A 13,321-nucleotide genomic window follows, 5' to 3' on the forward strand; every position below is an offset into this window, starting at 1 on the left:
AAATGTTAATAGCATAAATAAATGATAATCAAATGGTATGAATGAAATTCTTGGCATCTGATCAAATTGTCTTAACTTTGCTTTTAAAATCTACATTACAAAAAAAATTAATTTGAACTACAAATGCGAAAGAGGCTTAGATTTAAAAGATTCTGATTAGGAGGGAGAGGAGCAGTCAGTCAGAGATGGAACAAATATATAATTAAGAAGGTCAAGAAAATTATGAAGACAGAGTAGCCTACAGACTAGTGATGTATAGATGTTGTAAAACTAGTTTTGACTTCGGGATTGAAAATCAATGGGATATGATTTACCCAAACAGTAGTAGGCCTATTGCCATATGATTCCAATACTACATCATAGACTAGAGGCATGGCAGTCATAGGTAAAGAAAACAAGAGATTTTTAGCTTAATGGTAGGCCTAGACATCAATATTTAACCAGCTTCAAGAGAGAAGCAATATGAACACCAGGCAAGTACAAAAATAAGTAATTTTATAATTAAAATTGTGATTACTACTTTACAAAGATAAAATTAACCAATGGGTAGCTATTTACCAGGATATAGCTCTGGTCTGCTGTAAAAATACAATGAAAATTATTTATGTAATCTGGTAAATAAACCGAGGCTAGAGCATATTTTGATTAAAAAACTTAATTTCTAACTTACAACTAAAGAAAGTTGATTCCAAACAACAATATGCAATTCTTCATAATCACTAATAAATACAAACAAATTTAACATTACACAGATCTCACTAACTTAAAATTATAAATAATTTAATTTGGTTGCTGGGTAACCCAAAAAGTAAATCAAATGCATAATCAACAAATTAAAATGGAGAGAGATACATTTCTTCGAACCTTACACAATTAATGCCATGGATATTTATCCAAAAGAAAAACGTAGGTAGAAACAAGTGCAAACTTCTATGGTTCCACCGAAGAGCCACATTGTTTAATTGTCTACCACTCATTCTTAAGAGAAGATGCTTTGTTCCTTTGGTATGGCAGAATCGGCTACTTGGCCATATACAAATACAAAATTGGTAGTCATACAGATCTGAACTTAGCCATGTGAATTAAACTTATGTGAGCATTGCCAGAAAACTTAAGACCTAGTAAAAATTAAATATTCTTCAGGGAGCAGTCTGAAAATTCCATAAATTCTCACCCTACAGTTATTAATATATACATTCCAGTTCATGGGTACTTTTGCTGATAGAGTACATCCATAGTTAATGCCATTTATACAGAAGAGGCAGACAGAGTAATTTAGGCATTTGATGTGTTTCCACCAAGGGTACTGGTTGACAATGGTGAGAGCCTGCAAACCTTTTATAGTCTTGAGGGATAGATCTCTATGATGCTCTCTTTAGGTTTTCAGGACATGCATATGCTTGTGTTTTGAAGATAAGGACAATTCCACCCTAGGACATAAATTTTTGGGTAAGTAAGTCTTACCATTCTCCACAGGCATAGACCAGTCACCTACAGAAGATGGATGCAACTCTACAGAGAAGCTGCATCGGCAGAGGGAGGAGTGATTCTTTGAGTTGCTGAAGGCGTCTCTCTAATGAGAGAGAGAGACGTACTCTACAACTCCACTCGCCGAGAGAACCCAAGAACTGTCTCTCAATACCTTTCTGAAGAACAGCTAAACTAGGAAACCACAGGTACCATAATCCTTATCACTACCAAGCTACGGATGTTGGTGATTGGACTGGTCCTTACGAGACTGTTCACCTGCTCAACTGCAGGATCTACACCAGCCACATGCTCAGCTTGACATACTCCAAGGAATTCTTTGGCGGGTGAGTCTCCCCCCCCCCCCCCCCAGGGCAGAGACACTTCTCTGTTGTAAAGGCAGGAATTGAGAAGGGAAGTGAGGTACTTCACCTCACTGATATCTCTGAAAATGGAGCTGTCATATGGGGGCAATGATACGTATAACCAGAACTAAAGATTCTTGCTCAAGACTGAAGCTCAATACTCTCTCAGAGAAGTCTCACGTGAGCTCTCTGAATTTACACAGTTTTGAGAAATTTGAGCAACATCTGAAATAACTGCATTTTATACTCTGCTAGAAAAAGCTGAAAGGAAATGATGCAATCCTTATTCCCAAATGGGTAATACTGTATGTTGAGATAGTTGTAGAGCAGGCTGCCAAAGAATGAAAAGAATCCCTAGTAGATTCAAGATGAATTTCAAAGACCTAAACAGCTTTTCCTAGAAAGAGTCCTTCACTAAACAATCCTCCAGATGGAACAGAACCTAAATACAGTAGGGTCCCGAATTATGCGAGAATTTGGTCGATTAATGACCTCGTGTAAATGGAAAATCGCGAATTTCGAAACACACAACTAACAGAAATAATTCCATTGCGGCCATGGCAACCAGCAATTTGCCTATTCAAATGTGTTTACTACCCATTTCCAATACTTTCTTTGTACTATACTGTATTTCTTTATAATATCAAATTGTTCTTGTAAATAAATAAAACATTTAATATACTTTAAAGTTCTAATAACTTGACAAATGGTTAAAATTACAACCAGGATAGGTGTAAACACCATATATTTCCTGTTATAACACAACCCAAAATACAGACAAATTTTAATGTTTGTCATATCTTTTGTATAATACAACTGGTGAATAGCAAAACCATCACTCTATAGACTAGCTTGTTGTATGATTGAAAATCCAGAATTATCAAAATAAAGGCGATTTTATATCATGCGTTTCCTAAACACGCTAAAAAGCACAATAGAAAACGACAACCAATGTTTTGTTTACGTTTATCTCTGATCATAACGAAGAAACAGACGCATTTATACATCTGTGTTTTTGAATTGACAGCAATTTTACCAAGTATAGATTATATGTTGAATTTGTTATTACCAATGTTCTAATTATTTTTTATTAGAACTTTCAAATAAATGAAATGAATGCCATTTATGAAATGTTTTTCTTTATGATGCCGCCTGAAATGGAAACCTTCCATTTGTTTACGCTCCATCTTCGATCATAATAAACAAACGAATGCATTAAACACACATGATCTAAGTCATAACTAATGATATTACAAACATTTAGTAAACATTATGTTATTACAAATATTTTACTTACCGTATCCATATAAATTCCTAAATTCGTAGCAAAGCTGGAAATTTTTTTTTCCTTATGCGTTTAATCCACAATAGCAAACTGCCGCTAATGACAGAGTGATAACTTACGATAATTCTAAACTGTTACGAAAGATAATTGTCCTTTCCATATCCAAAATACTTTTTCTAACTTCAGTTATAAGTCAACTTGTACCCACCTCAATTATGGATCCATATGTAAAAAAGGTAAAAGAAGAAAGTACTAGGCCTATTTTTAAAGTCACCGAACAATTAGGTTACCGCTATAACGTTCGATGTGAGAGAGAGAGAGAGAGAGAGAGAGAGAGAGAGAGAGAGAGAGAGAGAGAGAGAGAGAGAGAGAGAGAGGGATGGTTTTAAAGTACTAAACAATAAATATGATAGGTTATAACACATTGGTGTTTATGTAATATTAACTGTATAGATGGTTTGAGTAAGTTAAGAAATGGTGTAAACAATTCTTTGTTATTGTATTCGCGCGGAAGCTAGACATCAGCTGATGTGATCACAGCCAAAAGTAAAACAAAAATAAGTTGGCAATACTCGATTTTTAAAACACACCCGAAATTTAACAACATAAGTACATGTTTTATTATAGCGCAATTGACATTTAAAGAGTAAAAATTTTCTGGAATAGAATGGTGTTTCCTAAAAAATAGTGGTTTGCGGACGAAATCGGTTACCGTATTTTAAGCTATGATTGAAATGGATGTATACACGGTATAATTTTTTCGTTTTGTATTTAATTGACACTTCAAGAAAACCGATTTTGGTTTCTTCATCTATTTGTAAGTATTGTATAACGAGAGAGAGAGAGAGAGAGAGAGAGAGAGAGAGAGAGAGAGAGAGAGAGAGAGAGAGAGAGAGAGAGAGAGAGAGAGAGGGAGAGAGAGAGAGAGAGAGAATCAGCTGTTGTAATTGAATGTCGTATTTTTGTTTCGTGTACCCCCTGAAGCGAGGAATTGATCGCCACAACTAACAATATTCATGTTAATTTCATTCTTAAACTCAAGTTGCCATATGTGAACTATGGTTTTATTTCTTACGAGAGAGAGAGAGAGAGAGAGAGAGAGAGAGAGAGAGAGAGAGAGAGAGAGAGAGAGATTTCTGCCATCAAATCTCTCTCTCTCTCTCTAGATTTTATTTTACCGTCTACTCTACAAAACCAATGTTTGCAAATCAAATGTATACTGTCTAAAATATGACCAAATATTGACGACTCGTTACCGAAGTTTAGGCTATTCACTGCCGATAAACGAACCCAGTCTACTCGTGAAAACCTTGAACGCCCAGAGGGAAAAATAAGGCTTTTAAATATACTGTACTAAACAAAAATAATGCTTTAATATACCATCATTAACACTACCATTACAATTATCGTAAGGTTGGAGAAAGATAAAGATTGCCGAGAACGTAACCACATTTCTGTTTACATTTTGTCAGCTGGACTCGCACAGTTAACAGTTGATTTCATTGTTGATGTGGAATTTTATCCTTAAATAGGCTATTCATTATGAAATTATGTTAATGAAATGTAATGTTAATATTGTTTTGTAACATTTATTATAAATCACCGTATTTAGGGCTACCAATATACTTAAAAAGACAATAGATTTGATACATTTTGTAGTGCTTGACTCGCGAACTTTGAACAGCCTCGCAGATACAGAAAATTTATTTTTGAAAAATAGCGATCGCGGAAAAGGGGAATCGTGTAATTCGAACACGCTTAATTCGGGACCCTACTGTAGCTACAAGTAGTAGCCACTTTGACACTTAAGCCATTATTTCTTTTAAATACTTAAGGAGCCGTACTCAAGTTGAAACAAAGGCTAGTAAATTGGCAAATATTTTCCAATTTACAAATTCGAGGAAATTTCTTGGACTGCTGCCTAACTGAGATGTGGAAATAAGCATTTGTTAAATATACTGAGAAAATCTCCTCCTGTTTTCTGATTGAAGATAGGATTCAATCTAGAGATTTCACTGAAAACTTTGTAAGAATTACAGAAGATTTCAATTTTGATACAGCCAGAACCAACCTTCATCCACTCAAGCCATTTGGGACTGGGAAAAGACAATTGTAGAAACCTGCTGAGAAATAAGCTCCTGAAAACAGGCTTTTCTTTTATAAGTCGACACATGCAACCATTATACTGCATTCTAATATAGTGAGAATCTATTCAATAACAATCAGTAAGCACATTTTGTAATAACCAATCAACATCAATAATACTATATAATATACACCCATTATAACATACCTTCTTGTTTTCAAGAATTTCAGCACATTCCCGTTTCAATAAACGATTATTCATTTCAGCTGCAATATTCACACCACGTCTAATGTCTCCACACCTGAGTGCAGTGCGGGCAATTCCTGCTTTGCATGCAAGGTTATGCTCATCTGACCCTTCATTATTTACTATTCCACGCTCGTAATGGGTGAGAGCTCCAGGATAATCTCCACTGAAATTCAAGGTTTGAAATAAAGCACTTAATAAGGTAACTTTCAATTGTTAGTATAATGAACATAAATCTCTTACAAGTTACTGAATGAGGAAGTAATAGCTTAATTGCACTATAAATATATTTCCTTTTAGACAAAACATCGTGAAAGAAAAGTTATTTCTTACGTGAACTCTAGCTGCTGGGCATATTCTCGTGAAATGTAAGGAATTTGATCTGGGGCCAATTTCTTAGCTAGATGCAATGATTGGTCCCAATGAAGCAAGTCACGTCGCATTTCTAAAGCTGCAACGGGCGTGCTTGACCTTAAATACAAGTCCTGTAAAATTAAGAGCCATTTTCTCCATTACCATCTACCCTGATAAAACTTAAAAGGAAGTCAATACTAACTAGTTTCTAAACATTCACTTAAAAATAAACGGATTTTGAGCGAAGCGAAAAATCTATTTTTGGGTGAGATAGCCATGGCGTCCTGATGGAAGGTTCCTGTTTGGTAGCTTCCTTGGGTATAAGACTACTAAGATATTCCCAGAGAATTTAACCACAGGTTATCACAGAATTCTAACTTCTGGAGCGAGTATCTCAAAGGTTTCCCTTTAAGACATCGTAATACAACAGGGGACACGCATGTCTGGTCGTGCCACATAGCTATCTCCACCCCGAACAGAGTTAACGCTTCGGTGTGTAAGGGCTGAGAATAGCTGGGAGCCGTTCCACAGCTAATCTCACTCGTGGCTACTACTGATACTCGAGACGTAAACAAACGGACGCCATTGCTCTAATGACGTCACGCGCGTCTTTATCCTGGCGCCAGTTGCTGCCCATCACCATGATACAATTGTGTAGGGTGGGAGCAAACTGAACGAAGTAGTAGGGAGGGTCCATCAGGACGCCATGGCTATCTCACCCAAAAATAGATTTTTCGCTTCGCTCAAAATCCGTTTTTTGGGCTCAAGCCATGGCGTCCTGATGGAAGAGTACCAGAGAATCAATGTATCGTGGTAGATTTTCCCCCAGAGTTAAGTGCCTAGGCATTGACAAAACAGCAAAGTAATCTTAGGTAAGAACCATAGGAACGAAATATCCTGCCCCCCATTGGTAGGAAGTTCCCATGGGCTATGCCGACGTCAAAGTGGTATTGAAGGGCTATTCATCTTGACAGAAGAACTTTTAAGAGCTTAGAGATGAAGCAGAATGTTTGATATTTGTATAGGAACATTCTGAAGTAGGCCAGTGGTGGTTGGGCACTGTGTGTAGAGTTCATCTCCTGATTATCAGAAGTAAGTATTCGTGTAGGAACCTTACTGAGGCAAGGTGAATATAATTTAGGAATAGACATCTTAAATTCTTCATGACCATAAGAAAGGAGGAATAAATAAAACTATGACAGTATGTATTTCATAGTAAGTAGGAGCTGAAAGAGACGCATAAGTAATAAAATAGAAATTTTATTTCACAATGCAGAAATTAAATAATTTACAGCAAAAGTAAAGTTCATTTACAGTAATAATAATGTACATAGAAATAAAGGCTTGCTCTTGAATCTGAAAGGGAATTTCAGGATTAGTAGGTACTCGTTCTCGAGGAACGCAAGTCTTTAAATAACACATCATGCTCAAGGCATGCGGCACTTGTGTAACACTATGACATTTCACCTGGGATAAGAACAGTTATAAAAGCACTAAGTGTTTTTAGACATCACTATGAATCATTCGAGGGTCAACATAGGCACCCGAAGAGTTAGAGTCCCAAGTAACTCACTGTTCTACGCAGAGTTAGGTGCAGGTTTCATAACACTACCTGCGGCTACCACAAAATGTTTGATTTCGTGCACTTGTTTCGCATAATGTTTAAAGAAAACTCGCGAGGACTTCCAGCCCGTAAAGTTTTTAAGGCTCTCAAAGTCCATGCTCTGAAAGAAGTTCAGAGAAGATGCCACTTTTCTAGGATCATGACCAGCGGGTGTACTGTTCGGATCCGCTCTGCGAATGAAGTAGGTGATTTTCGCTCTTAATTGTTTCAGTGACAGGTCGCTGCCCGATGTTTCTCCTTTGAAGAGTTGGCCTCCACCAAGGTTTGAAGTTCTGCGAAGATAGACCTTGAGGCTCTCTACTGGACATAGAGAGACATCCTCCTTCAGGGGGCATATTCTCCAAGGGCCCCATCTTTTGGTGGGTAATTCATTTTTGGCGAGAAACGTCGGATCAGGGGAGAGGGTCACTTCTCCTGAATCAGCAAACAGGATGTGTCCCTCTTCTCTTGATAATGCCACTATTTCGCTGACTCGAGCTCCCGAGGCGAGAGCAAATAAAAATATAACTTTCTGAGTCAGATCCTTGAGGGGGCATGAATCATTGTCCAAGTTGGAGGCGAAATGGAGCACCTTGTCTAGTGACCAGGAGATCGGTTTCGGAGGGGGTGCTGGGCGTAGGCGAGCACATGCTTTCGGCAGTTTGTTAAAGATGTCGTTGGACAGATCAATTTGGAAAGCATATAGAATTGGTCTAGTCAAAGCCGATTTGCAGGTTGAAATCGTATTGGCTGCTAATCCTTGTCCATGAAGGTGAATGAAGAAGGACATACAGAAATCAATGGTGATTTCTTTAGGATTTTTTGCTTTAACAAAGGAGACCCATTTCCTCCAGGATGATTCATATTGCCGTCTCGTGGATTCGGTCTTGTATTCCTCTAGGAAGTCTAGACTTTTCTTCGAGATCCCAAACCTCTTCTTTGCGGCAAGGGAGAGAAAATCATGAGATGAAGGTCCTTGATTTTCGATGATGAAGCGAAGACAGTCGACTTCTGTACTTGTTGAGAGAGAACTGGGCCCGGGAGAGGGATCAGCTTGGGCTGCAGCTCCAGGACCAGGGGGTACCAGTTGCTCCGGGGCCACTTGGGAGCCACTAGGGCCGCTGTCCCTTTGAAGGTTCTCAGTTTGGAGAGGACTTTCAACAGAAGGTTGGTGGGAGGGAACAGGTATATCTTCGACCATCTGTTCCAGTCCAGTGACATGGCGTCCACCGCTTCTGCTTTGGGGTCCTCGTACGGGGCTACGTACAGAGGAAGTTGATTGTTGTCGCTCGTTGCAAAGAGATCTATCTGAAGTTCTGGGACTTGATGAGAGATGAAGGAGAATGATCTTGCGTCTAGAGACCATTCCGACTCTATCGGGTTTGTCCGAGATAGAGCATCCGCTGTCACGTTGCGGAATCCTTGTAGGTGAACTGCAGACAGGTGCCACTTCTTCTTCTCCGCCAGACGGAAGATTGGGAGAAGCACCTGATTTATCTGGGGCGATCTTGAGCCCTGGCGATTGAGACAACGAACTACCACCGAGTTGTCTAGGGTTAGACGGATGTGGATCGAGGGCGGCGGGGATAGCTTCTTCAGAGTAAGAAGGACCGCCATGGCCTCCAAGATGTTTATGTGGAACGTCTTGAATAGTGGAGACCAGGTCCCTTGAGCTTGTTTCAGGTGGGAGTGACCTCCCCAGCCCTCCAGTGAGGCATCCGTGTGGATGTTGAGTGATGGAGGAGGGTGTTGGAGAGGAATGGACCTTTTCAGGGCCATTGCTTCCGACCACGGCTTTAGGAGGCGTCGAAGTCTGTTTGGAAGCCGTCTCTTGAGGTCTCTTCGAGCGATGGATGCCGATCGTCTCCAGACTCCCGCGGCATCCTTTAGCTGTGCACGAAGCACTGGGTTTGTCACTGAGGCGAATTGTAGAGCCTAGAACTCGTTCCTGCTGTCGTCTTGAAATGCGTTTGGATTTCAGTAGTCGCTTGACAGACCCTGCTATTTCCTTCCTTTTCTTCTGGGGGATGGAAAGGCGGTGTGACTGAAGATTCCAGTGGATTCCCAGCCACTGAAACTTCTGAGCCGGAGAGAGGCGAGATTTCTTCTCGTTGATCTTGAATCCCAGGTGTTCTAGGTACTGGGTAACTTCGTCGCAAGACTTTGTACACTCTTCGGGCGATGGAGCCCAGACTAGCCAGTCGTCGAGGTAGGCCATCACCTGGACGTTTCTTAGGCGGAGCTGTTGTACTATGGCATCCGCCAGCTTTGTGAAGATCCGAGGGGCCACATTGAGGCCGAATGGCATGGCCCGGAAGGCGTAGCTTTTCCTTTGGAGTCGAAATCCTAGGTAGGAGGAAGCGTGATGGTTCATTGGAATGTGCCAATAGGCATCCGCCAGGTCTATAGAGACCGTGTAGGAACCTTGAGGCAGAAGGGTCCTTATTTGTTGAAGCGTCAGCATCTTGAATTTGTTGTTCTCTATGAACTTGTTGAGGGGGGATAAGTCCAGAATGACTCTGAGCTTGTCTGAGTCCTTCTTGGGAACGCAAAACAGTCTCCCTTGGAACCTGGTGGACTTTACCTTCCTTATCACCTTCTTGTTCAAGAGGTCTAGAACATATTCTTCCAGAATGGGGGTCGATTGTTGGAAGAACCGCTGGAAGATTGGGGGTGGTTGCACCCAACTCCAGCCTAGACCGTTCTTGATGATGCTGTGTGCCCAAGGATCGAAGGTCCAACGATCCTGGAATTGGCGGAGTCTTCCTCCCACCGGAAGCACTTCATGGCTTCTGGTGTCCCGAGGACTTGTTGCCTCGGCCGCTAGCTCCCTTTCCTCCTCTACCTCTGGAGGGACGACGAGAGGCGTCTCTGCTTGCACCCCTGGACGAGCCTCTACCTCTGGCATGAAAGGTAGTGGATGGCTGCTCAAAGGCAGGGGTGAAGACCGGTGACTGTGACAACACCGGTTGGGGGACCAATTGAAAGGTCTGTTGTGGTTGGGCAACCACTTGGGAGGTAGCGGGTCCCGGAAACTGACGTCTTTGTTGACGTTGCTGGGGTTTCGGCTTCTGAGGTTTTCTCTTAGGCTGAGGTCCATCGTCCTGAGAGGTTTTCCTTTTTCTGGACATGCCCCACTTGTGGAGAAGGTTCCTATTCTCCGTGGCGGCTCTGTCCGTTATTTCCTTGACAAGGTCAGAAGGAAACAGGTGCTTTCCCCAGATGTTGGAGGAAATCAGCCTCCGGGGTTCGTGTTTCACGGTGGCACCGACAAACACGAATTCACGACAGGCTCTACGAGCCTTTATGAAATGGTACAAGTCCTTCATTACCGTGAGTAAGTGGGATTTGGCCAGTACCATGTAGTGATCGGGTACTGCTGTGTCACAGGCCATAACTTCAAGTTGGACTTGATGAGAAAGAGACGCTGCAAGCCTCTCCTTCGTGTCTTGTTCCCGGCGAAGGAGGTGATCATTGAGCTTAGGGAGGTCTTCATTAAACTGACGTCCGGCGACGTCAGGATCGAGCCTACCCACAACGAAAGTATGTTGGACATCTTTCCATTGTCTAGTGTCAGGGGGTGTCACGATGGAGAAGGGTCTGCACTCCTCCAGTGCAGGGCAGGGTTTTCCTTCTTCCGCCGCTTTAAGGCATGCAGCCAAGGCCTTTTCCAAAAATGGAAGAATCGCAGTGTCAGGTGCGACATATGTAGGATGCTTCTTGCTCAAGGCAGGAAGCTTAGAGCAGGTAAAGCCCCTGCTCTTAAATGCGGAGGCTAGCATAGCCTGGGCCTTTGCGAGATCGAACACTATCTCTTCTTTAGGTTCGGTCTCCTCCTTCGAGGCAGGTTCGGAACGAAGCCGGACGTAACAGTCCGGGTAGGCCTCGAAGCTTGGGAAGAATTCCACATCTTCCAACGGGACCGTGCCGATTTTGTCACTAACAAAGATCCTGCCGGTCGCAATAACCATATGCTCTGCATACCTCCACGGGTTGGCATGAGAGCAAGCTGGGAGATCCTTGACCGAGATCTTCTTCGGTTCTCTGGATCCAATCATAGACCTGATGGACTCCTGGTTCTCCTTCAGTCTGTCGTCCATGACAGCTCTAATCAGTCGGATCAGTTCTTGGGTAGAAGAGGAAGGATCCGGGGTCGAGGAGGTAGACGGGATGGACACATCCGTCGGTGTAGGAGTAGGCGGAGGGATGGACGAGGGAGTAGCTCCAATCTCCGACTCGGTGTATTCCACCTTGTCTTCGTCCTCTTCGGCTCCTTGAGCCATAAGCGTCTTCTCCGTGTCTTCCGAGACGTCAGAGATCTGTTCATCATCCTCGGAATCTAAACGACACTCGTGCATGGACTGAGCCATGACCACATCAGGTTCCACCGTAATTTGGACAGTGGGGATTGCTTCCTTTGGAACCACTGAGTCAGGGGAGGCCTTAGGGAACAACAGGGACCTCAGTTCTTCGGTGGCCAGGTACGGTCCAGTAGCATTTCTCTGAAAACCACGCACCCACTTGCGCAGTTTCTCACGAGCAATGTCTCTAACCTCCGCTGAGGGAGGGTTATGGAAGGCCTCAACTAGGTAGGCCTGGCAGACCGTACATTCCAGTGGATTCCAGAACTTCCAATCCCCTTTCTTGTCTGAGCAAGGGGCGTGAGTCCTGCACGCCGTATGTCCGTAAAACTGGGAGCGTTTCACAGCACAGTATGCGAAATCGCACTTCATCTGCTCCTCCTGTGGAAGAAAGAGAAAATGAGTATGGGGGAGTCATAGGAATGGCTCTTAAATTAAGTTAATATTAATCATTAATTTTAACTTAAAGAAGGTGTGATGCATAGAGAATGAAACAGTAAAGGAGAACACGCTCCATGCATCTCGCCCGGCTGGTTACCATAGGCTTGGTCCTGGGATAATCCAAATGACCGAGATCATTGGATATAGTTTCCTAGGATTCCCATTATATTGGAACTCCATGGAAAGCCAAGGACAAGGTTGGGATCGAATTCATTCGGTTCCCAGATAAGAGCCAGAAGGTCTCATTAAGGGAAACTGCTTCTGGCAACCAGCCGTGCTAAGATGCACATAGCATGCTGGAAATAGAAGAATGCAAAGAGACAGCATGATCACTAATAGAGCAGTACTAGGTACTGATCTTAGAAGCAAAGCAGCTTATCTATTTGCAAGGTAGGGCTATCTTAGTCTTATGATAGCTACAGAGAGGGGGTGCAAGTATTCTTGACGCCTCCGGGGCATCCGGCAAGCCGCCGGCACGCCGGAGCTCGCTCCAGCATAGATTCTGGCACTAGAACAGACAATTTTCAAAGTCAGTTAGATACCAGGATGGCGGCCGCCGGCACAACGGCGGCACGCCGGCAGGGAGCGGCGGCTCCGGCAGCCGGAGGATGCCGGATTGGTGACTGGGGTAAGGATGGTACAGGTAGTATCGGGTTGCCGGCAGTATATGCCGGCACTCCGGAGATCGACCGGCAAGCGGACGATTAGAAAGGAGTAGGAGAGCTGCCGGTAGTAGCCGGCGGCAGCCGGCAGTCCCTCGGTACACGGGGGGCTGGCGGCAAGGGTAGGGAAGTCACCAAGAGGGAGGCAGGTATTGCCGGCAGAAGAGGCGGCAAGAGACCGGCACCTGGATAGATAGAGAGACAGGGGGAGGGGGGGAAGGATGCAGGAAGTACCTTCAGGGTTCCAGACATCCCTCCCCCTCCCTGAGGGGGTGTACCCATGATAGAGACAGGCTCTATCATCCATAAGCAGGGGTCACTAGGGACCGGGAGCAGGTAGCCCAAGGGAGGACTAGGGAACACCCAAGAGGGGGGGGGGGGAGACTCCCCTATGCAGAGCTACACTAGTAACTAACCTTATAGGACACTATGAAGGTATATGTACCAGAGC

At 43.1% G+C, this 13,321-nt stretch overlaps 1 protein-coding gene across 1 annotated transcript in view; it reads right to left on the minus strand.

Annotated features, from left to right (window-relative positions):
- Positions 1-13,321, minus strand: part of Oseg6 (intraflagellar transport protein Oseg6) — a 313,337-nt gene that overhangs the window by 66,357 nt on the left and 233,659 nt on the right. The window contains 2 exon segments of the mRNA XM_068348165.1: positions 5,411-5,615; positions 5,783-5,934. Of these exon segments, the coding sequence (XP_068204266.1) occupies positions 5,411-5,615; positions 5,783-5,934 (357 nt within the window).

This window comes from Palaemon carinicauda, chromosome 24 (assembly GCF_036898095.1).
Source record: "Palaemon carinicauda isolate YSFRI2023 chromosome 24, ASM3689809v2, whole genome shotgun sequence".
Lineage (NCBI taxonomy): Eukaryota > Metazoa > Arthropoda > Malacostraca > Decapoda > Palaemonidae > Palaemon > Palaemon carinicauda.